Source organism: Passer domesticus, chromosome 11 (genome assembly GCF_036417665.1).
Source record: "Passer domesticus isolate bPasDom1 chromosome 11, bPasDom1.hap1, whole genome shotgun sequence".
In the NCBI taxonomy this organism is placed as follows: domain Eukaryota; kingdom Metazoa; phylum Chordata; class Aves; order Passeriformes; family Passeridae; genus Passer; species Passer domesticus.
In genome coordinates this window covers 10,221,026-10,243,809 of record NC_087484.1, presented here as the reverse complement: position 1 = coordinate 10,243,809, position 22,784 = coordinate 10,221,026, and the positions used below count along the sequence as shown (strand labels likewise).

At 43.5% G+C, this 22,784-nt stretch overlaps 1 protein-coding gene across 16 annotated transcripts in view; it reads right to left on the bottom strand.

The window, feature by feature from the left end:
• The window catches only part of LPP (LIM domain containing preferred translocation partner in lipoma), a 331,648-nt gene that overhangs the window by 19,672 nt on the left and 289,192 nt on the right, over positions 1 to 22,784 (bottom strand). For all 16 annotated transcript variants that reach the window (XM_064385623.1, XM_064385626.1, XM_064385629.1 and 13 more), the window contains one exon: positions 119 to 297. In XM_064385623.1, the coding sequence (XP_064241693.1) occupies positions 119 to 297 (179 nt within the window). The remainder of the gene's footprint in view (positions 1 to 118; positions 298 to 22,784) is intronic.

Here is a 22,784-nt window from a genome sequence, read left to right as displayed (position 1 = left end):
GCCTTGGGAGGAAGTGGCATAGGGTTCAGAATTTCCTGAAAGCCTAGTCTGAAAAAGGAGAGTTTTTAAGGGCAAGAGACAAAAACAACAAGCAAAGCACTGACAGCTTAGGCCTTACTTATGGAAATCCTCAATGCAGTGGATGTTGCCACCAGCATCCACAGTGAAGGGGATCCCATCCAGGCTGCGATGGCACATCACACAGGTGAAGCAGTGGGGATGGTAGGCCTTCCCAGTGGCTCGCAGGATCCTTTCCATGATGGGCTTTGCACAGACACTGCACTGCTCCAGTGTATTCTGCAAAGAAAACATACACAGCACATGTGAGCACCATCTCAGCAGGACACTTAAAAAGGTCAGCTGGGTTGGAGGCTGCTGCTGGTCTGCTTGGAAGCTTTAGGTACCTCTTTTCATTTCTTCTAGATAAAGTGCAGTACAGTCAACAGTTATCAAAGAGTATGATAACAGCACAGGGAGCACAGGGCCTGGGTCAAGCCTTTAGAACAGTGTGAGAACACAAACCAGAGCCTTCTCTCAGCAGCTCTGACAACTGATCAGAGATGGCTCATCAGGTGGGTTATCTGAGACACAGCAGCTTCTGTAACCAGGAGCACATGAAGGAGTTGTGCAGCCAAAACTCCTGGGCTTTTGCCTCCGCACTACGCAGTCAGAGTGAGCTTTTGCAGCAGAATTCATTAGAGACAATTTCCACAGAGGGCAGTGCTAAACTGAAGTGCAAACTCCTGGGGCTTCACAGACACCCCCTAATTACTTTGCCAATGCAGATCCCATAAAAATATCTTTATCTGCTTTGTACAAAGATCTTGATCTTCCTCTCTCACCACAGAGAATACTGCTAAGTCTGGGGAGAGAACAAAGCTGTGGCTGTAAGGAAAGCATCCACAAGCTCAGGATGACTTAAATGCTTCATTTATCTCTGGCCCATGATGTTTGAGATAATGACTGTGAAATGCCAGCTCTGAGGCCATGATGCTTGCTGCACAGGTTTTACATACTAGCCTGCTCCTAAAGTGCTGGAGCCAAAAAAATTCCCACTTTTCAAGTGGGGTCCATTGAATGATTCATCTCATTTCAACCCTCACTTACCCTTGCAGTTAATTATAGAAACACCAAGATAATTTCGATGGTTGTCTGTGAGCCACACCAGCCCTTCTGACACCAACTGGGTAACTCACCATTTCAAAGCAAGCACTTTAAAAGACACATGCCATGAATGGACGGTGCAAACCACATAGATGCAAACAATAAATCTGATTCAGGTAATTTCACTGGACTTTAGAAAAGCAAACTTCATCTAGTATTCTTGCTTTATGGACCTGAAGTTATCAAATAATGTTATCAATCAGTGTTTGCATCTTGGGTGAGGTAGAAAAATCTATCATTACACTATTGATTATTATTTAGATAGACAGAAATAAGGGGGTGGGAAAATAAAGGAAAAAATCTAACAGGACAGAAATATGGAAAGCTGTTGAAAGGCAGATCTTGTTGACAAACACAGGAAGGCTAAAGTTCTGCTTCCTCATGCAACAAAATTCCCAGAGAAAGTAGTGCTTTAACTGACTGCATTGTTATTGCTTCTTTGAGCCAGTATTCTCAGGGGCAAGATTCACTCTTTACATGTGCAACTGGAATGTATTGTAAGGAGATGAATCACCCAGGAACTCAGAAGGTTCTTCACTTTCATATTTGCTCTCAGACATTATCTCTGGGCTGCAGGTCACTGGTAAGGTACAAACGCAGAAATACAAGAGTTCCTATCAGAGAATCAGAAGGATTGTTTTTGGAAAGGTCGATATGAAAAGTCCTGAATTTCAACCCGAATGAGAACTGCCTCATGCATTTGTAAGGAGAGCACAGCCAGACTAGCATCGAATACAGGCTGGATTTTGCTTTATACCTTGTAATAATGGGCAGGAAAGAATGACTGCTGGCCTTTCTGTCTGGTTGCTGTCACCATCATCATCATTATAACAGTGGCTGGTATGCCAGAAAAAGCAAGGTCAATAATTTTCTCCATGGAGAAATAACCTGGCAGATTTGCCATTTTGCTTTGCATAAGCAGATCACATCATCTCAGTCCGCATCCATGCGGTTCTCTGCGTTTTTCTGCCAAGGAGGGAAGGCAGGATACCTGCGGATACTGATGGAAGATTGTGCCATTCTTAAAGCATTTGCCATGAAACTTTCTGAACACACACAGGTATGGAGCATTTGCCTCACCAAGTCACTGCTTGCCTCATTTCCAACAGTTGCCAACATCAGAGGCCAAAGTATGAGAACAGGGTAAGCAAAACAGAAATTCCTTGGGATTTGCTTCCAGTCTCCACTGATTACTGGTTTAGGCACTTCCTGAGTCAGAGCTTGGCTTCTCCATACTTTGCCTCAAGAGGATGCTTCTCCCATAAACCTTCCTGACCGATTTTTGAATTCTCATAAATACCGATCCCCCACAAGATGACCGGGAACTCCATGGCTTACTTCCACAGGGGACGGATCTGTTCAGCAATGTCCCTGGTCTTCTACTGCAGCCCACCCAGGACTGTGAGCAGAGCAGGCACCTGGAGCACCAATCCATGCTGCAGAGGGGTCCACCACCAAACAGCACAGCCTGGAACTGCTCTCACCATGGATCCGATGTAACTCCCGCTCACACATTTCGGGCACACAGAGTTTAAGCCCACAAGGGATCAGTACAACCATCCTGTCTGACATCCCATGTTAACACTGATTTTGGGGGAAACTTGGCAATCACCCTGCTGGATCACACCTTCTGAAAACACACATCTTCTGCTCCCAAATCTCAGCTTGGTTACAGTTTGACATTCTCACAGCTAAGTAAAACAAGCGTTATAAATTAACCAACTCCTGATTAAGCCTTCTACACAACCTGAAAATCAGACCTGAGAAATTTATTCTTTTCATCCTTCCAAGTCTGTACCAGTAAGGAAAAACAAAGTCATTATTTTCAGACTCCAGCTCACTCCCTGTCTGGGAGTGTATTTGCTTAAGCCTCTCTCCTTGCTAGAACCCTGGCTGGCTCAGACCCTTCCCTTCAAGGTGTTACCAGATGATGCCAAAGGGAAAGCTTCCTTGATTCACACCCATTTGACATCAGGTTGCTGTAAGGCAGGATTTGGCCTGTGAAGCTACCGGGTTTTCTTTGATTCTCTAATCAGGTTATCCCACATGCCTAAGTGGTGCCCCAGCAGCTAACAACCTGCACAAAGGTATTTCTGCACATTATGGGAACAGCATCCCTGTAGGATTATAAGTTTGGCTTCTTGATTTTGCTCTTTTTCATAGTCAGTCTAACTCTCCTAGCTCCTCCTGGAGCTTTCAGACCTCCAAAAAGCAAAACAAGATGAAGAAAAATGCCTAACAGGTCTATTTTCCTTCTTTTCTCTCCAGCTGTTGTTGCAAGCGTGCTCTGTAATCAACAGGTAGAGCTGAATGCATCTGATGAGCTACACTGAGAACTAAGGCAAGGCACAAAGAAGAAAGATGAGAAACAGCTAGGAAACATCAGACCTAGGGGTTGTGGTCACATTCATGTCATAAGAATACAGACCACAAATCTAGTGTGGGTTGAGGGTGAAGTTTACCATTCTTTTCCCATATTTTTGGCCAAGAGGCAGGGAGTGCCCTTGTGTCTCCAAATCCAAGTAATTTTTTGGGGTTTGAAAAGCATAGGGAAGGAGCTATCCATTTCCAAATGGAAGGCTGGCACAATGTTTAAGGCTGACTCTGGGTCCATGTCTCTTGAGAGCAGAACATCCATGGCAAAGAAAAAGAATCTCACATGGGGACAATAATGCACCTTAAAAAGAAAAATAACCCCAAGCAAAGATACACTAAAACACAAAGAAAGAACTGTAATGACATTGTAATCATCTTGCAAGTTAAAATTAAGAGACTTAAACATGTATAACACAATCAGTGGCAAAGTGGGAACAAGCTGCTTGGGAGCAAGCATCTAGCAAGTAGTGCTTGGAGTTGACCTCCCTAGAGCAATATTTGTCCCTTCAGAAACCACAGAAAGCCAAAGGGAGTTGCTCTGTAGATTTTAGGTTTAAACATGGGACACAAAGTAAAAATTCTGACTGCTGGGAAAGACTTCTGGGTTGTAAGAGCCATGGAAGGCTGGAGCTGGGGAGTGTTTGAGTCTCCTCCTGAAAACTTCACATCCCAGATGGCAGGGTGGCAGAGCTGAGGTGCAGTGGCAGCCCATGGGCTGCAGTTCATCCCGCTGCCCTAATGCTGCATTATAACCCCTCCTAACCAAACCTGGGGGACAGCAGTCACTCACAATATCATGCCAGCACAAGGACTCTCCCACAATGACCCAGCAATGAGTGCAGAAGAAAAGCCACACAGATTAGTCATTGCTTCTTCTGCATTGGCAATTCATCCCAAGCTCTAATGAACATAAATAATATCTCCTGCACTCTGAACAGCAGACTGAGGAGAGCTCACGCACAGGGACATGAGCATGGTATTGCTTATTTTGCTGGGAGAGGGGAGGGAAGTTGCTGGAATAAATTACATTGGCAACTCATGCACAGGGACACAAACTCACTTTCTGTAAGCACTGCAGAAGAAACACATTTTTCAAAGTGACTGAGCAGAGGAGATGGTTTTGAGCTGCACGAATGAAATGTGACTGTTGTGCTAAAAACAGGCACATGGTCAAATACTATAGTTGAACTGTAACTTAGTAAAGTGTGGTAAGTGACTTGCTTTAAATCTTGTGACTCTGTCCTTCATTTCCTCAGACAGCGAGGAGTGCAGAGCAGCAGACATTTTCCCCTTTGTGGGATATTTTTTGAGGCTTGAAAATGTTTCCATACTTAAGTGAAGACAGAACACTTTAATGTCAAGAAGCCTGGTGAATTTATAAACCTCAAATTAGATCAGGTCAATTGAAAAACTGCACTTCAAAATAATTGCAAATGGTTTCGTTTAGGGTTTGGGTCTGAAAATATATAGTTGTATTATAAATTAAATATAAAGCAGACAGTGGTGGAGGGGTTAAGTGTCAAGATGAAATTTCAACACTTTCAAACACTTTTTTTGGCATTCTTTCTAGAAAAGGAAAACCAAGTCTCCCCAGCTGCTATCTCCACAGATGGGTTAAATCTTGGCAAACATAACATTTAAATCACTAATAGCCAGCATGGAATTCCTTCCTGCATGTCTGAGGAGACAACTTGGGCATGAGTTAATCCCTCTCACTTCACCTGACCAGCTGGACACATTATTAGCAGAGGGTGACACTCCCCTTCTTGCTGCTCTGAGGGTACTTTCAGCAGGGGAGAGCACTGCAGACGCACCTTGGCTGGTGACCTTCAGACCATGCTGCTATAGCTGCAGTGTGTTGGGGCAAAAGAGATGACTGACCCCGACAGCCTAATTCAGACACAGTGGTGAGCAGTGAGGCTGTTCTTTAGATGGTATAGCTTGATTTGCTGGGAAACAGAAGGGAAGCTATGGGAACAAATTACATGGGCGACCCTGCAATGTTACCAGCATGCTGGGAATGGGGCTGAGCAGTGCTTACAGCTGCCCCTTGCACAGTGCAGCTCAGGCCCTGGAGGTTCCTGTATTCAGTGCCTTTCAAATCGTTCTTCCATTCATCTCAGTTTTTAGTGGCTTTCCCAGCACAGTAGCAATACCGCAGCTGGCATGCTTCTCCTCTGCTGGAATTTGCTTTTCTTCAGTCAGGAAAACTGAATTCAGCTTTGTAGTTTTGGACTCAGAGCAGCTGGAGGTGAATCTGGCAGAAAGTCCTCTCAGCATACAGGATGGAAGAGTCCCTTCCCCTTGCCTTATAACTATTAGAGAGAGGCTAGATGTATTTCATGGCTTATGCTAGTAGCAAAGATAACAATGGCATGCAACTGAATCCACAAAAGTGCAACAGCAGAAAGGCCATGATGAAAATGGAACAGTGCTTGAGAAATGCTTCTCAAATGATAAGCAGATGTCAAAATATGCTCTACAGTGAGAGGAGGAAGGAGCTCCATTTTTCTTATCAAGTGTAGGCTGAGGGATGTCTTTGCCATTGTCTGAGCACACCAAAGGCTGGAGAGGAAACTTAGAGAAGGCTGCTGGGCCTGGCAGGCACACAAGCTGGCCATACTACCTGCAGAAAGAATTATATGTTTAATGCTGAATGCAATTAATGTTTGCAGCAGCAGAGGCAGGGACTGGGGGACTACTCTGATGCTCAGTGCCAGTTTAGATAAGGCCTGCATCCCTTTCCATCACCACCAAGCTGAGAGTGATGAAGGAATGTCAGGGTTAAAAATCTGCTCTGCATTATGCTCCATGTCTGACCACAGCCACATTGACTCCTTCCAGCTAAAAATCCACAAGAAGCCCCATGTTGGAAATTATTTAACTAATTTCTGGCACTCAAAGCTACTCATCTTCTGTACATTCCTTGCTCTGACAAGAGATCTTTGTCCCTTAAAACGACAGAGCCTATGAATGTAAGAAATGAGGGAACTGTCCTCTAAACTGGTAGGCCGGAAGATAAAATGCCTGGACTTCTGGCTTTTAAACCAAGTAGCTGCCACAGGCAAAGCATTCCCACGCTCTGTGCCTCAGTTGGCCTGTAAATAAAATGGCTGTAGAAGTTACATATCCCAGTGAGAAACTGGATATTGTTAGATTTGATAAATACTTGTGAAGTAGTCTGTGTGCCTAAATGGTTACTTAATGGAAACAATATATTATTAACAGAAAGCATTAAATTCTTTTTATCTGTAATGACTTCCACACATTACAAAAATCAGCTTTGGGTGGTGCACCACCAGAGAACAGCACCTGAGCTGTTATTCAGAATACTCCAATGTGGCTACAGCAATCTGCAAGAGTAAAGTAGTTTAATACTGGGGAAATGCTTCTAACTTACAGCTGACTTTAAAATAGGACGGAGAATAAAGAAGTCTATGCATATGAAATTTTTTTCAGCAAAAATAATTATAGTTGCATGGAATACTACAGTAACCCAAACAATTGAAAGCATCCTTGGCAATTGCTATGTAAAAGAATATTGTTAAATATCTTAGTAATCAGATCCAATCTTCAGTAATTTTCTAGTGAAGCTGCATTTCCAAACCTCCTCACATCTTGTCTGTTGCCACCAGAAAAGAATTGAAGCAGCACAATGTGCATTTTGGTGAGCAGAGCTCACTCTTTGTTAGCACTGCCACCATCCCACACACCAGGTAAGAACCACGTGAAATCGGTCACTGCACACTGGGACTGCAACTGGCCCAGAAAAATCCAACCAGGAAGCTGGGACAGGCTTTTGGAGCACTGGAGAGAAAAACATCTGTAAAGCACAGCAGCACCAGCAGAGCACAGGAGATGAGCCTGTCTTGGCAGGGAGGAATGATCTGATAAGAGTTTCCATCCCTGATTCCTTCAATCCAAGAAGGTCCTAAGTGCACGACCAGACCTTCACTCCAACACATTGCATAATACAATGCCTGGCGCAAGATGCTGATTTTCGAAGATTTCTAACTTGAAGGAAATCCCTCAAAATCCCTCTCAGAATGTCAGAGGTAAACAGTTTGTTCAAGGCTCCTGCAGCTGGGGTGAATTGGCACAGAGCTACCGCGGAAATCCCTGGGCTGTGTCACACAGCAGCAGCCATGCCTCAGCAGATTACTATTGCTTCACACACTGGGGTCCCTACCTGGGGAGAAACCAGCCCATGGCTTCGCCCAGTGCAGAAAGATGTCTTTGAGGATTTGTTAGGACTCTTTTGGTAGCTTTAAAAACTATGATATTCTGTTAGCTTTGCTCCTGAGGGACCAGAAGAATACACGACAGGTTTTGATAGCCGGCGTTTTTATCTATTTTTAACACCCACACATCAGGTGAGAGCACCTACAGACCATACATAACTCAGGGCTCTGTGAACAAAGTGCTGTGGGGGATAAAGCAAAGTTGTTCCTTATTCCCAAGCACTCCCAGCCTTTGTGCTGTTGATGTAGCTCTGCTTGCCTTACGTGTTCTCACCACCAAGTTCCTCAAAACATGATGTGCCTGACCTTGCATGCCGCCCTGGGAGTTTTGCCTAAATAAAGGTTCTGTCCTGTTGTGATTACTTTCTGCACAGGCAGCAGAATTACATGCAGCTGGGAGATGCAGCAAACATCGAGCAGATACACTCTCCTCCTTGTTTAGATACAATTGTGGACAACACAGAGATTTCAAGCTTAATTAGCAATACCAAGGAAGCTGTTAGAGAGGCATTTCAAACCGCTTGCAGTTTAAGCTGATTAGAACTTTGTGAAAACAAAACAAAATTGTGTAGCAAATTGTTAGGCTAAAATTCAAGTCAAACTGAACCGCATCAAAGGAAACAGAGAAGTGACTATCAGCAAGAAGTGGGCTTTTTTTCTTTTCTTTTGGTGAGGAATTTAATTTCATAGCCTTTAATAAACCAAATGTTCCAATCCAAGCTTGCCACTCTGGCAAGAAGCTTAACCAAAATAACATTGGAACTCAGAGCTGACGGACCAAAGAGACTATAAATTGGTCAAATCCAGGCACAATACAACAAAAAAATCCAAAATTCCATTCAATTTTCCTCTTTTAGAATTTTGATGTAACTGACCATTGACATGGAAATGTTATCTTGACCTTAACTGCTAAAGCTGACTTGCAGAGGAAAAAATGACTGAGACTCTGACATCTCAGTGGTTATTTATAGTTCCCCACACTCTCCTCTTTCTCAGTATTTTTACATTTGAAATGAGTTCTTGCCTGCCATGCGTTTCCTGAAGGACTGTTTGAGCAATGCAAGAATTTGTGACATAAAAGCCATCAAGAAAATGGAACTTCATTGATTAAAATGGAAAACAAATTTTAGTTGGAAACTCTCATCAGTAAATTAGCACCCAGCAAAGCTGGGCTTGCTTTGGTTACAGATTGAACACTGCAAGCCTTTTAACTACAACTTGTTTAAAGCTGGCTTTTTCTGCTTCCTGTGCTCTCCAAGAGAGATTTCCTGGAGCAACAACAACAACAAAAAGAAGACAGGGCTACTGCTCAAGAGTCTGGGTTCTAGAGTTTGTAAAGAAAAATTAAAAAAAAGACAGAATCCTTCCCCTTCACTCCTTGAGAATAAAAACCCCTCATCTCTCTAAGCCACAAGGAAAGGCACACAATCTATTTTCCTCTGCTTATTTCAAGTCACAGATAAGGGCATCTCTAAGTCACTGCTAATGGCTACTAAATAAATTAGATATTCCAGCTGGATATCAGTTTAACAGCTCCCCATTCTACCTTAATTGCTCAAACAAAGAGAATGCAAAGCTTCTCCTGAAGATCTCATACAAGTCGCAAAAGAAATTAATTTTTTCTAGTGGCAGGGGCAGAACATTGGAAACTAAAGGTGTTTGTCTTCCGTCCTTGGTTCACCAGTGACTCAGAGAATAATTCCATTACTTTCCTCCTCTGTTCTTCATATTATCTATGGAGTGGCTTCAGTCAGCTATTAGTAAGTGTGTGATACTCTGACAGAAGTCACATCTCTATTGCAAACACCAAAGCTGGCACCTGGAGCTACCAAGAAATAAACACTTCCCCAGACTGAAACAAAATGAAAACCCAAGCAAGAAGGTAATGAGATTTTGCACAGAATTTCATGGAGCTTTCACTGAAACACCTTTTGAGTGCAAGATAATGTTTTTTTTTTTTTTTTTTTTTTCAGTGTATACGTGCAAGTTGTGAAATACAGGTCATTGCAGCAGTTCAGCATAAAAATAGCTGCTTTTAATAGATAACGTAATCCAGCATAAAGCTTGGAAAAAAACTCTCCCAAAATTCTCACAGCACTTGGATGCTGCTGCTCCCCAAACTGACAGTGAGAATATGATTTTCCCAAATCCGTGATATGTCTACTAAAGAGTTGCCAAATACATTTATGTCCTTGATGTGAGGAGAATGTCTTGGAGCTTTTGGGGCAGTGGGAGACTTATCTGTGATTGAAATATGAGGGCTGAAAGCTTTGTGGGTGCTCTGAGGTCTTTCCAAAGGGAGAAGAAAAGAGAGTTTCTTATTTATTGAAGAAAACCTCCTGAGTGAAATGTCTATTTTTAAAGACTGAAAGAACACTGGAAATGCACAGACAACCAGCACTGGCCACTGTCAAGAATAACAGAACCCAAAATTTAGTGAGGTAAGGTATGTAAGGTGAGAATGTACTATACTCTCTCTCCTCCACCCCAAGATTAGAAATTTCATTTTTTGGGGGGACAGGATTTCTTCAGAGGTTTGAATTGAATTATTTCCTGGAGCAACACATCTTCTTCTATCTAGAGTCAGACTCTAATTGGAAATAAATCCAGGCTGCTGACTAAGTCCAGGGTCAAATATGTCACCTACCAGGTACTGAGATTATTTTTAGATGCAATGACATCCCTATTCTTTTCATTCAGTTGACCTGGATGTTTGATTTGGTTCCTTGTCTGGGAAAGCAAGTTTGAGCCACCTGCTGAGATAAAAGTGACAAAGAAGAATACAAAACCAGAAAATTGAGATGGCTATGTAAGAAGAGTCCAGACAAGGCATGGCACAGAAAACAGAACTTCCCAAAGAGGTCAAGTGAGATGTGAGAAAAGCGAAAGCTGGAGACTGATGTTCCACCCTGGGAACTCGTCCATCACCTTCCTTCCTCCGCTGTGAGATAATCTCATCCACAAAGACAGAGATAGAGAAGATGATTTACATCAGTCCCTCTGCACCTCCTGCCCACCTCTGAGTGTGCTTCTGCTGGAACGCAGCTTGCTGTACAGTTGGGAAAGAAAGGATGGCACATTATTCCTTCTAACCTTACAAAGAGATACCCACGCAACAGATCAGATCCTTCCTTGAATAAGTGAAAAGTAAACCAGGAGCTTTGTGCTACTCTACTGTTCAAGATACTGCTGTGGGAAGTTGGGCAGAAGAGTCCTTGCAACACAATTGTCTGCTGAGCTGATTCAACCTCTTGGCACCGTTCCTTTGCTCTCAATCTAGAAAAATTAAGGCTCCCTGAAAAATAATTTTAAAAAAAGTCCTGTTTTGTACAGACAACATGGAGACTTGGATACGGAGATCTTGTATGGCAAAACCGTTGTAATGGAAATAAGTTCAAGAGTTGCATCAAGAGCAGACAGGCAAGTCTGAGTAGATGGTAATTCTCTGGTGTCTGCAGGGTTAGTCAAGGATGTTCAGAGCAAGAAACACGTGATCTAAAGTAATTTCTTTCCCTTTCATTACCATGAGAAATTTTGGATTAATTTGGAATATGAAGGACACTGGTCTGAGCTGTCAGAAAGGTTTATGTCAGAGCAGAGCAGACCAAAAATCAAGCTGACAGTTGGCATTTCTTTACCAGGTCTTTTACATTACTTGAGGAGGCTGCTCTGGATGTTATTTCAAGTTGAAAAGCACAGCAACTGAACGCTGTGCTAGTCAACTGTCAGTCCACAGTATTTACTAACCAGATTATTCCTGTGTTAGTGCAACCAATACCAAAGGCTTTCTGCCAAATACTACATTAAAAAAAAAAACAACAAACAAACAACAACAACAAAAAAAACAACAGTTGAGAAAAAACCCAGCAAAGCCCAAAGTGAATGGAGCTGCTGAAAAGAAGAGATTCACTTGGGCACACACATCAGCAGTACAACCTGCAGTGTCTTGGGAGAGTGCTCAAGAATCAACAAGCGAAGCAGAGCAGCAATGGCAGGAGAAACCAATTTGTCCAACCTCACTGTTTTTCTAGTGACACAGTTACATAAGAGAGATGCATTTATATAAACACACTGAATGTATAATAGATGTTATATAACATGTCCATTCTCAAGTCGATAGCATCCTCCCAGTGTATGGACTCTTAGGCTGAAATCACAGTGGTTATGGAATATAGAGGAAAAACCAACATTATTGCAGGATCACTCTGATCTGTACTTCCATTCCATTATGGGGATTTTCTTTCCATAACAGTGGAAAAAATCATGCTCCAGTGCTTCTCACAGTACTTTAAAAGGTCTGAGATCACCTGCATCAATGGTTGTTTCCCAGTGTGACTACTGAATTGCTCATTTCCATCCTAATACAACTTCCAAATTTCCTTTCTGAGGACCAGAAGTTGCCATTTCCCTGGCAAGAACATCTGAACACCCAAAGAAGTTCGACCCTCCTGTTTTGCAAAGCAGTTCATGCAAAGTAAACCTGGACCACATCTCTCCATACACAGCTTCTGATTTAATGGACCTATGAGGAACAAAAGAATGAAAGGCCACTCTTCATCAGCCTCTAACTATAGACCAGATACAGGTGAAAACGGACAACACAGCCTGGTATTAGCAGGTGGTTCATGCATCTGAGTGATCCAGCTAATGCAGGCCATAAGGACAAGTGCTGGTGGTCTCCTAATGGGAGGATCACATTTTATTGCTGCTCTGGTGGTGCAAAGTGGTTACTCCCCACATGCACTGCCACACCAGCTTCCAAAGATATGAGGGACAAGGACAGAGGGACTGGAGTGGCAGTGAAGAGTAGGGAACAAAGAAGTTATCTACGGCTTTCTGAGTCATTCTTTCTCAAAGTTTGCTGCTGGAGCAGCATAGTCCAGCTCTGCCCTACCTGCAAGTTTTCCTATGGAAAAGTTACTGTTGGCTTCTTCACAGGCAGCATGAATCCAGTGAGCATTGTCCTGCCAGTTCTGCAAGGGCAGCTAAGGAGCCTTGCTGGAAATCTGGCCCCAGAGAGAAACAGCAGAGGAAAGCAGCCATTTCAGAAGCACATTATTAAGCCATCAGACCAGTAGCTACAGGATCCCCATGGAAAAGTTGATCCAGGCACTTTGTATAATTACTTGAGCCCTTCCAGTCATTTATTCCCCTTTGTGGTTGGCAGGCAAAGTCAGTATCTTCTGGAGCTGCAAAGTCATAGGGCTTTTTAAGAAGCCAGGTTTGTACGTGAAGACATTTCCCTTTGCAAAATCTTTGCTGGAGCACACAGTGCTCAGCAGCAATCCAGGCTAATGCAGCAAGTTCAAATGAGCATGGCATGCAGGCAAGTCTAAGCTTTCCATTTGCTTTACCTACATATGTTTTAACACTTACATTTTTAGATGAAGAGGCATAAAAATAGCTTAATTGTACAGATTGCCTACATTACTGCTGGACTCCACCTGTGGGAAGGAACTGGAGATTAAGTTTTATTAAAGTTTCACATGTTTCCAGGAGGTTGCTAATTATCCTGCGTGTTTTGTACAGTATTTCTGGCTCCAGGGTCTTTCTTCACTTTTCTGAAAGAAACCTAACACAAAATATTTGAGCCCAGACCTGGAATGTGTGACTGAAAATAAGACGTTCACTCCAGGGTTCATCTAACTTGTTCTTACCAGGCTTTGGAAAGCACTTTGAGATCTGCTGGTAAAAAAATACTACCTGGATACCAAAGGCTTGTTATTGCCATTTGGTTCTCCTGCTTCCATGCACTTTAAACTCCACTGTTTGCCTGGCATTCCTGTGACTACAGCTGGGTGTAGAGTTGAACTTTTCAGGGCCTAAAGTAAGAATTAATTCTCCTTTTAATGACTAAACGCTTAACAGTCAGACACTGGGAAGTGTCCTCAGGGATACGGCGTTCTATATTTTAGGGTGGTTAATTCAAACCACCTTTTCTTAAAGACACTTCAAGCCAGCAGCTTGAGTTGGGGTTTGTTCAGCATCTTGGAAAAAAACAAAGCAGCCCATATTCTCTGACAGAGAAGACAAACCACAAGATAGCTGGAAAGAAGGCCAGTTTTCAAAAACAGCAGCTTTTACCTCTTCTGACCTAGATAGCTGACCACCCCAAGCACAACCTCCAAGCCTTTTCTTGTGCTCCTTGAACAAAGGCAGACAAATCTCCAGCGGCCATAAATCATCATTCTTCAGTGGTATCAGCTGGAGTTACTGACATCTGGACCTGCTGTGGCAGTGGTCTAACAGGAGGAATGTGTTAGCTAGTGCCATGTACAGAACACAAGGCTCTTGTCAGTACGCTCTGTGCATGCTTCCCACCATGCTTGGGCTCTCTGCTCTCCTTTGGGAACGTGACAAAAAGAAAACCAAACAAGGCACCACTCCTACCCCAAATCCACAGTTTGTGAGGTTCTTGGTGCTATACCAGCATTGTTTCTGTGCAGAGTCCCTGGCAACTGTTCCACTTGGGGTTTTTAGTGATGTACAGGTTTGACTAAATCAAGACTTCCATCGCAGTACCCAGGCATAGCCTGAACACATCAAGACACAGACTTACCACTTGCTAAGGCTCCCTTAGCTGGCTGTACAGAAAGCTCTGATCCTTCCTAAGGAAGTACTTCGCTGGATGAACCTCTACCTGCAGATAAAGCTGGTGTGCCAGAAGATGATTTTGTTCCTGAACAAATAGATGGCCTCACAGCTGGGTGTGTTAAACTACTCTAGTTCAAACGAGCCCGTGATGTTCATCAGTCCATGCCTCTCCATTCCACTGCTCTGGCATCTCATTAATCCACTGATTTTATCAGCAGGTTTTTTTTTTTTTTGTTTTGTTATTAAAAACAGACTACAGGTGAGCATCAAGTACTATCAGACATAACAGCTCTGCAGTACCACGCTAGAAATCTGTTTCAGCCATGCTCAATCACATGGTTTCTCTTGTAGGGACAGTTGCACTGGTCCCAAAGATGTGGTTGGGGGACAGATGGTTCATCCCAGGTTAACATCACAGGGAGTCTTAAGCAGAAGCCATTAATAAGCTGTGTGATTTAATTACATTTCAGGGTTTGTATAATGTGTGGAAGTTACTCATTTATTATGAAATAAAAACTTCAGTATACAAAATGTTTTCCAGAAAGATTTAAGAATTGCTTCAACAGGAAAAAAAACCTATTTTACCTTACTACAGTATAAATTGCTAATTACTCCACCAAGCCTCTGGAAAGCAACAAGCTCACTCTGGCTGTTATTATATAGATTATATGAAATGTCTAAATGACATTTTCAATGCTACTGGTCAAGTCTATGTCTGCAGCAAGTAAAGCACTCAGAATCACCATGCAGAGATGACCCCAGGGCTAAAAGCTTAGAGAGAGCTGGAAGACTGACTATTCCCCAAAAGACAAAACTGCTGTGTGAAAGAAAGTGCAGTCTTAATGTTAGAGCTTTCACAAATAGAACCAGGAGAAAAAGATGTGAAAGTTCCCTTGGGAAGCAAGTGGGAAGCATCTGCAACAGCTGATACTAAGCAAGGGGAACCTCTGAAACTAATCTGGGGTAGTTTTGTGCATCTGTAAATCCATTTCTGTAAGCTTCAACTTTATAAAGCTTTTAAATTATTCAGTGTCTATTGGATGTTACAGTTCCTTGCTGTAATCTTAACACAGTTTGAATTAATGTTGATGATATTACATTAAGTACCTGACGTGGTGTACCAGGAGTCCCTAATGATGCCCTCTGTCAATAATACACTGCTGCAGAGAAAAGAACATGTTCTCCCTTAGCTGTCCTTGCTAGCCTAGGAGACGGGAAGGTGCAGAAGAGAAATCCAGCTGGAAGCTCCCAGCACCCCAAGCCCACGGCCATCCAGTCAGCTAAGCCCTCCGAAGTCACTCCATGGAAGTCTCAATGAACAATTAACATCAACCCATTTCTCAGGAATGTATCACTAAGGCACAGTGAAGCAACTCAAACAGAACAAAAAACAGATATAAGGCAATGAAGAATTCAGAAGAGAAGCCAGGGCTGTGAGATATGGACCCAGAACTGTGTTCAAATAGCTCAGGCTCTGCTACTTTAAGTTAATCAGATTTCTTCTTTCCTTCCTCCACCTTTAGGGTACCTTCAACTGTTTTGGCACATTTGAGGCCAGCAAGACAGCCTCAATTCTGGATTCTGGATCTAGGAGCAAAGGAAGCACCAAGGGGAAGGAATGCCAGGCAAGAGGAAGAAAAAGGCATTTCCCAGTTGGCTTCCAGAACCCTGAAATTAGAGTACAAGAGGTAACTGAAGTGCCAGGAAAACATCTCAGGGGAGTGTGGACAGAAAACCCAGTGCTGAACACAGCTCCAGTAGCCTGGCCATGCCACCCCAAATACCTGGTGTCACAGAGGGGCACAGAGTAGCTCACCTGCCCATCCATACCCTACACAGGGTAAAAGCAGCACCACAGGGTCATTTTTCACACCAGGACCTCCTCTCTATGAGGCAGACCAAGAATTCCTTTTCTTGGCAGACTTGTGAAGGACTCTTTACATTTTCCTCCTCCTTTCCAACAGGTGCTGCCATTTGGCACACACAGCTGACACATCACCCACACATGTCCCTGAACTTTGTAAATCCCATCTAGCAACATGTTAGCTCAGACATGCAAGATGAACTCAATTCAGAATGGACTGTAGACACAGTAGACCCCCATTTTTAAAACCTTTGGCAAGGATTTCAGAAGGTAAAAACATCTCTACTGTATGTTTTTATATGCCAGGATATTTTCCAAAATTATTTGTGCTTTAGATCCCATTCACTTCCTAAAAAAAAGATATTTTTGCTACCAAAACCTGCTGAAAAAGAAATCTACTGCAGAAAGGGGCAGCTGCACCTTGCAGATATGCACAGCTGAAGATCTTTTATGTAAGACTCCCCCTGACTGTGTGGAGAGCTGTTAAGATGTCAGATCATGGTTTGTTGCTCTCAGGGAGGCTGCTGCAGCACTCAGTCAGAACAAGTTTACGTCTTGGAGGAATTAATTTGTCTGAATAATGTCATCCTGGTTAAACAAAATGTTAGGGAAAATATTGCAGCGTTCTGGTGCACCTCCCTGAACTGATGCCTATATATGGGGATTAGCCAGCATGAAAGGGATCCTGCTGAGTCAAACTGGATTATAGCAGTATTATTTTATAGAGACAGTAGGAAAGAGGAGGGAGGAAGGAGCTAGGGAAACCTTGCAAAAACATCAGCTATTTGACATGTTAAAGCAAACAGCATAGATGTGAAGACGCTGCCTGCTTACACAAGTGCATCAGAGCCAGGTCAGCTGACAGCAGTAACCCAAAAAAAAGTTTTTATCCTGTTTAGCCCTTCAAGGAATGCAGCTCCTGGAAAGCCAGGTGGACTCCTGTGCTTTCTCAGGCATCAGGACGTGTGCTTGTGCTCCCATGGTGGCACCCTGGAAGTGGTGGCCACATTCCTTACATAGGGAGGATGTCCTGGAGAGCTTTACCAGGCCTTCCCAATTGCCCAAGCAGCACATAAGGGGGCAAATGAGCTTGCAGGCTCAGTTCTCAGAGCCCTTGGGGAGCTGGTGCAGATGGCAGGAAGGGAAAACATGTAGGTTTTCAATAAAGTCCCTGAGATGCCTCCATTTATCATCACCAGGCAATCACACAATCATTTATGTGGTGATTGTTCAATGCTGGCTGGAGACTCAGGGCTGGTGGCAATTCACAAATGGGACACGTCCTTGTACATCTTGTTTGCAGAGCTGGATCTGCAGTGTGTTCTTAGAACATGCCTGGAGGGCTGATGTCCTCTCTCTCTCTCTCTCTCTCTCTCTCTCTCTCTCTCAGTAATGGCATCAATTCCTCTGCCTGTCTTGCTCTGGCCCAGCAAAGATTAACCTGTGCAAAAAAGAGATGCCCCTAAGCCAACCCCCTGCAGTGCAGGGACACAAGGGTGGGTGAAGAAGACCCTTCCACAATCATGTCATTAAAGGACAGACCCTATTTAAGCACATGAAAGCAGCAAAACAGGCAGAGGAAGAGGTGGCACATTTCAGGCCAGAGAGAGTTGTCACAGTATGAGGCAAGGCTTGTGCCTCTCTTTGTAGTGCATCTATTCAGCAGTGCTGGTGTTGGTGAATCAAAACCCATGTGCCTGCTCCCCCATGGCAGTGTCAGTCTAACTGAGTGTGGTGGATTGTGCTAAAAGTTGTGCTTTGCAACACTGAGCTGAAGACCGCTGTGGTAGCAGTGGAAAAACACTCCTCCATCCTCCACTGCCCAGTGCCAGAATATCCAATGCAATGCTATGCTAGTCAGAGCGTACTAACACATGGTTTGAAGGAAAAATTCAAAAGGATTTGAGTCATGGGAGTATAAAAAAATTCTCAAAGAACCAAATAGAACATATCAGTCATGTTGTAACTTGGAAAGCCAAAATTTCCTCCCAAAGACAGCACTGAAACAGTTTCCAAGATTCCAGGACGCATCTCTGTCTGGAGCTAATAGAGACATGTTTTTTAATCCAAGTTTCAAGCCCAGTGAAATGCATTTCTGACAATAAGAACCCAGCCAGCTGAAGAAATCACACAGTGCCTTCCTAACCCACCTTTGGCTCACAAGCAGCATTGTCCACCCAGCTCACCCCTCCAGCACTGCCATGCCCATCGTGGCGCCCACTGCAACTCCCCTGGATTAAGGCCCTGTTCAACCTCCTTTTTGCAGTCATCTGTATTAGCCTTGTGTTTTTCCAAGTGGAAAGATGGAGCAGGCTGGGAGACTGTGGCAGTAAGACAAGTGAAGCCCTGACCCACATCATCCCAATGAACACTTCCATCCCTGCCTTGACCCTCTCTGGCACATCCCAGGGTATTTTCTGCATGCTGGCTTCAGCTGGAGCTGCAAGAAGAGCTCTTCTGGGGCAGTTTTTTCTGTCACATCTCCCCTACATCTAAGAAAGGGCAGTTTTGATTTCGCCCTCCAGCTGAGGCACTTTCAGAGCCTGGGTCCACTAATCTCCAGGGCCCATTTCCTAACTACTTAAAACCACCTGGGTGTATTGCAACTTCACTTTCTCTTCCTGGCTGCATCAGAGAAAATGGTCAGAACTGCCTTTTCTGGCAGAGTCAATCCTGAATGAGAGTGAATTAGAGCATGACTAAACAAGCAGACCATGTGGGAGCTATAGGTGGAAGAAAACCTACTTTCTAGGTACCCAGATGCTGCTTGCCTTAAATACACCAAGCAAAGGTGACACCAGCACTGGGGTGATTGCAAGAGTTGTTGGTAGGGCTGGTTAAAATACCCTTCCCTAGGAGGCACCAATAACTCTCTACCATCACTCCCAAGGCACATGCATGTCAGCCCAAGCACGTGGCATGTAGCGAGATGAAGTTATCTGGGATGAATTCTACCACAAGCATCAGACCCATTTAACAGCAATCCCCTTGTGCTCCCTTAAAGAAATAGCAGTAAAAACCAAAACAACCCCCCACACTGCCTGTGTGTAAACATCAGTAAAAACTAAGTAGTTTAATATATTTTGCAAAAGTAAAACCAGAGTAACTGCTTTGCCTCCAACACATCAGGAACATATTATTACCACATTGTCTTCACTGATTATTCAAGCAATGCATTCAAATGTTCAGGGAGAAGAATGTGTGCTAAAATATTGTTATGTAACATGGGGAAAATGACTAATTCTGCCCTTGATCTTTTCCTATTTTGCTCCAAGCAAGAGTCATTAGAACTCATTCTCTGGTCTAAGCAGCAGCACGGCCGAATTCTGACCCAATTCCCCTGGTGGCTTTTACAGTGGGCTGATCCTATCCCAGGCAGCTGAGCTGTTCCAGAATTACTGAGCATAACTGTCTTCTGAATCAGTCCTCCAGGGCTGCACTTTTCCAAAGACAGGTGGAATAAACAATGCACATTTCTCCATGCTCCCTGCTGACGGAGGTCAGAGATCATTTACTTCCCGTTCCTCATGACTTGTGAGGAGTCTGGAGCCTTACACATCAGCCAAGTGGGGCCAGCTCCATCCAGCAGTTGTGTGCATACTTCAGCAACTGCTGATTCATAGAGTGGGATTGCTACATGAATTCCTCTCCTGACAGCAGATGCAGAAGATGAAGACCTGTTCTGTGTATCCTTACTTTCAGCCCATTTGCATCAACACTATACATACAAGACAAATAGACCTGTCTGTTCTTACAGACAGCTATGAAAAGCTAACATTTTCCTAGTGGAAAAATAAAATAAAAAAAAACAAGCAACAGTTACAAAAAAAGGAAATCAGAGTTGAAAATTTTTCAACAGCCTTTTTAAAGTTGTGACCCAATCCAACTTGTATTGGACTGAAACCTGCCCTGCACATACAGAAAGAAGGTGACACTGACCCTGGGCTCTATTCACAGAAGAGTTCTATTTACAGCCAGTAAGAAAAAACAATGTTGTTTAAAGCTCCAGAAAGGCCCCTGACTTCCTCTCCTAAAAGAAAATTTTGCATAGGAAATGCCTAATCCTGCCACACTTTTGAGAATCATCTTTTCACTAGTGGGAAGGAAGAAAAAAAAGAAAATCTGTTCTTGGGGTTTCCCTTCAAAGCTTTTAGATTTTAGTCTTCAAAACATGATTTAAGATTTTCATTTTGGGGGATAATCGGGGTGAAAACAGAAGTTCTCAATGATCTTCAGCTGAAATCCATTTCTTAGGCAACTTTCTCCCTAAGTCTCTGGAGAGGCAAGGATGGGTTTTAGCTCTCACAGGGCTGTTAGCCCATCAGGTGATATATCACAGCTCAAGTATGTGCAGTCCTGATCAGGCTGAGATTGTTCTTTTATCCTTCCTATGACCTTCAACTAGGAGCATAATACTGTGTATTATTAGATAGGCTGGACAAGTCTATATCTTGCTTAGCTTAGAGTTAAGAGGGAGAAAATTTATTGAAATCAAGTATTTGGGATTTATCCAGATATTTCCACAGCCAGAATCCAGCACCTTGGGGCCAAACCTATAATATTGTCTCCCTTTTCCTAAGATTGAGGTTCAAAGGCACTCGTGAAGCTCATCACTGCATTAGCCCATTCCAATGAGATTTACCCAATCTGCCACAGAGATCCTAATTGTCATCCACTGGACACCTGATACGACACTTCTGATACTTTTAATTAACTACATCCAAAATAAAATTACCATCTTAGTCCTCAGTGAGTCTGACTTGAAACCGTGTCCCCTCAGTAACAGCGAAGGAAAATGCATCAGCCTGCTAAGGGACGGTGAGGCAGAAAGTCCCTGACCATACCAGGAAATTCTGGAAGGCAAACAAGGCTCCTTCTCTAGCTAGAGCACCAGGGCTTATTTTGCAATTAGGCAAGAGAAGATAAAGGGACAAGCAAATTCCTGCTGTGATGGGGCATTCGCAATGCAGTCCCTATAACTGCATCTCATTCCTAGCAGTACCAGTCTACACAGCTCTGGGTTATTATGTAGTGTCTTGGACTGCTTAGAGGTAATAAGCATTCACCGAAAATGGACTGCTATTAGCCACTGGCAAAAGCTGATTATAATAGTGCCAGCACTGGAATATGTTTTCCACCCATTTACAAGAGGAGTAAAATAACAGGAGGAGAAAAAAAAAAATCACATTTGCCAGTGTTTGGAGCGTAGTGTGCTCTACATACAATTATCGAGAGAATGACAGGAAATTGACCCATTTACTCAGAAAAGTTCCTATCGTGTTCTGCACTATTTCATTTCATGCCCATTTGAGAACAAGTCATTTCTCTTCAGGGCAGAAGATAAATTGTCAGCTCGTACACACATCTCTTTCCATTGCCAGGCACAAAAATATCACAAAGAAACATTTTCCTGCCCTCTGCTTAATTTTCTTCTTCTTCATCTTCTCTAATAAATGGTGCTAACTATAAAAGTCAACAGACTGTAAATAAACTCCATTCTATTCCTTCCTTACCTTATGATTGATTTTTGGATATAATGTATTCCACCCACAAGGTCTCTTGTCTGATTCAACTGCTTTTCTCAGCACCAAAGAAAAATCAGATAACCTTGGTGGAATAGCTTCATGTGAAAACAGAAAACATTTGGCAACTACGGTTTTCCTAATGGCACACTGCAGTACAGGCTACAGAACACATCAGTGCCCAGCTCTGCGTCAGCATGGGGTGAGTTCTGGGTATTTAGGCAGAGGGGCTGCCAGCAGGGCCATTTCAGAAACAGCAGCAGGAAAAGGTGCCTGGCTTGTGTATGGACACCTTGAACAGAGTGTGGGGAAGCCCCAGGCAGCTTCCCAGCTCTGACCTTGGACTTACTCTGCCCATTTGAGCCAACCACTTCTCCTCTCTGAATGTGCTTGACAGAGGGCAAAAGAGGAACTGGATCACCACCAAGGACAGGCAATTCAATAAAAATTGCTCTCTTCAGGACCTAGACACCCGAAGACAGCAAGGTCCATGGGCAGAGGCAACATGTGCATGTAAGAATTAAAAAGGACATCAAGGAAATGGCTCTATCTACAGCCTAAGCTCAGGTTTCTAGAGAACTGAGCTGCTGTTCCTGCTCCATTCAAGTGGAAGTGCTCAGCTCTGGTTAATATCAAGGACATCAATCAGCAGAGAATACCACGGCATCCCCGATGGAAGTGCCAGCAGTCTGGGTTTGCAAGAACACAGGTGTCTCCTGTGCTGTACAGCTGGAGAACTGCTAATGTAAGGATGAGCCTTGGGCACAGAGGAGCCAGCATGGCAGTTCTGTACTCCCCAGCTCCTGTCAGATCCATCAAACACCATTCCAACCCACAGCTTGTTTCTCACACCAGCTTCTCGAGGTTTAAATTAGAGCAGCTCCACAAACCTCCAGTTCACACAACTTTTCCTGCAGCTGGCACATTGGCCAGCACACCCCAACTTATCCTCCAGCCCTTGCTCTGCATGGTGCAACTTCTTTCACATGCCTATAGTGCTGAACAAGACACTGCTCATTTGCT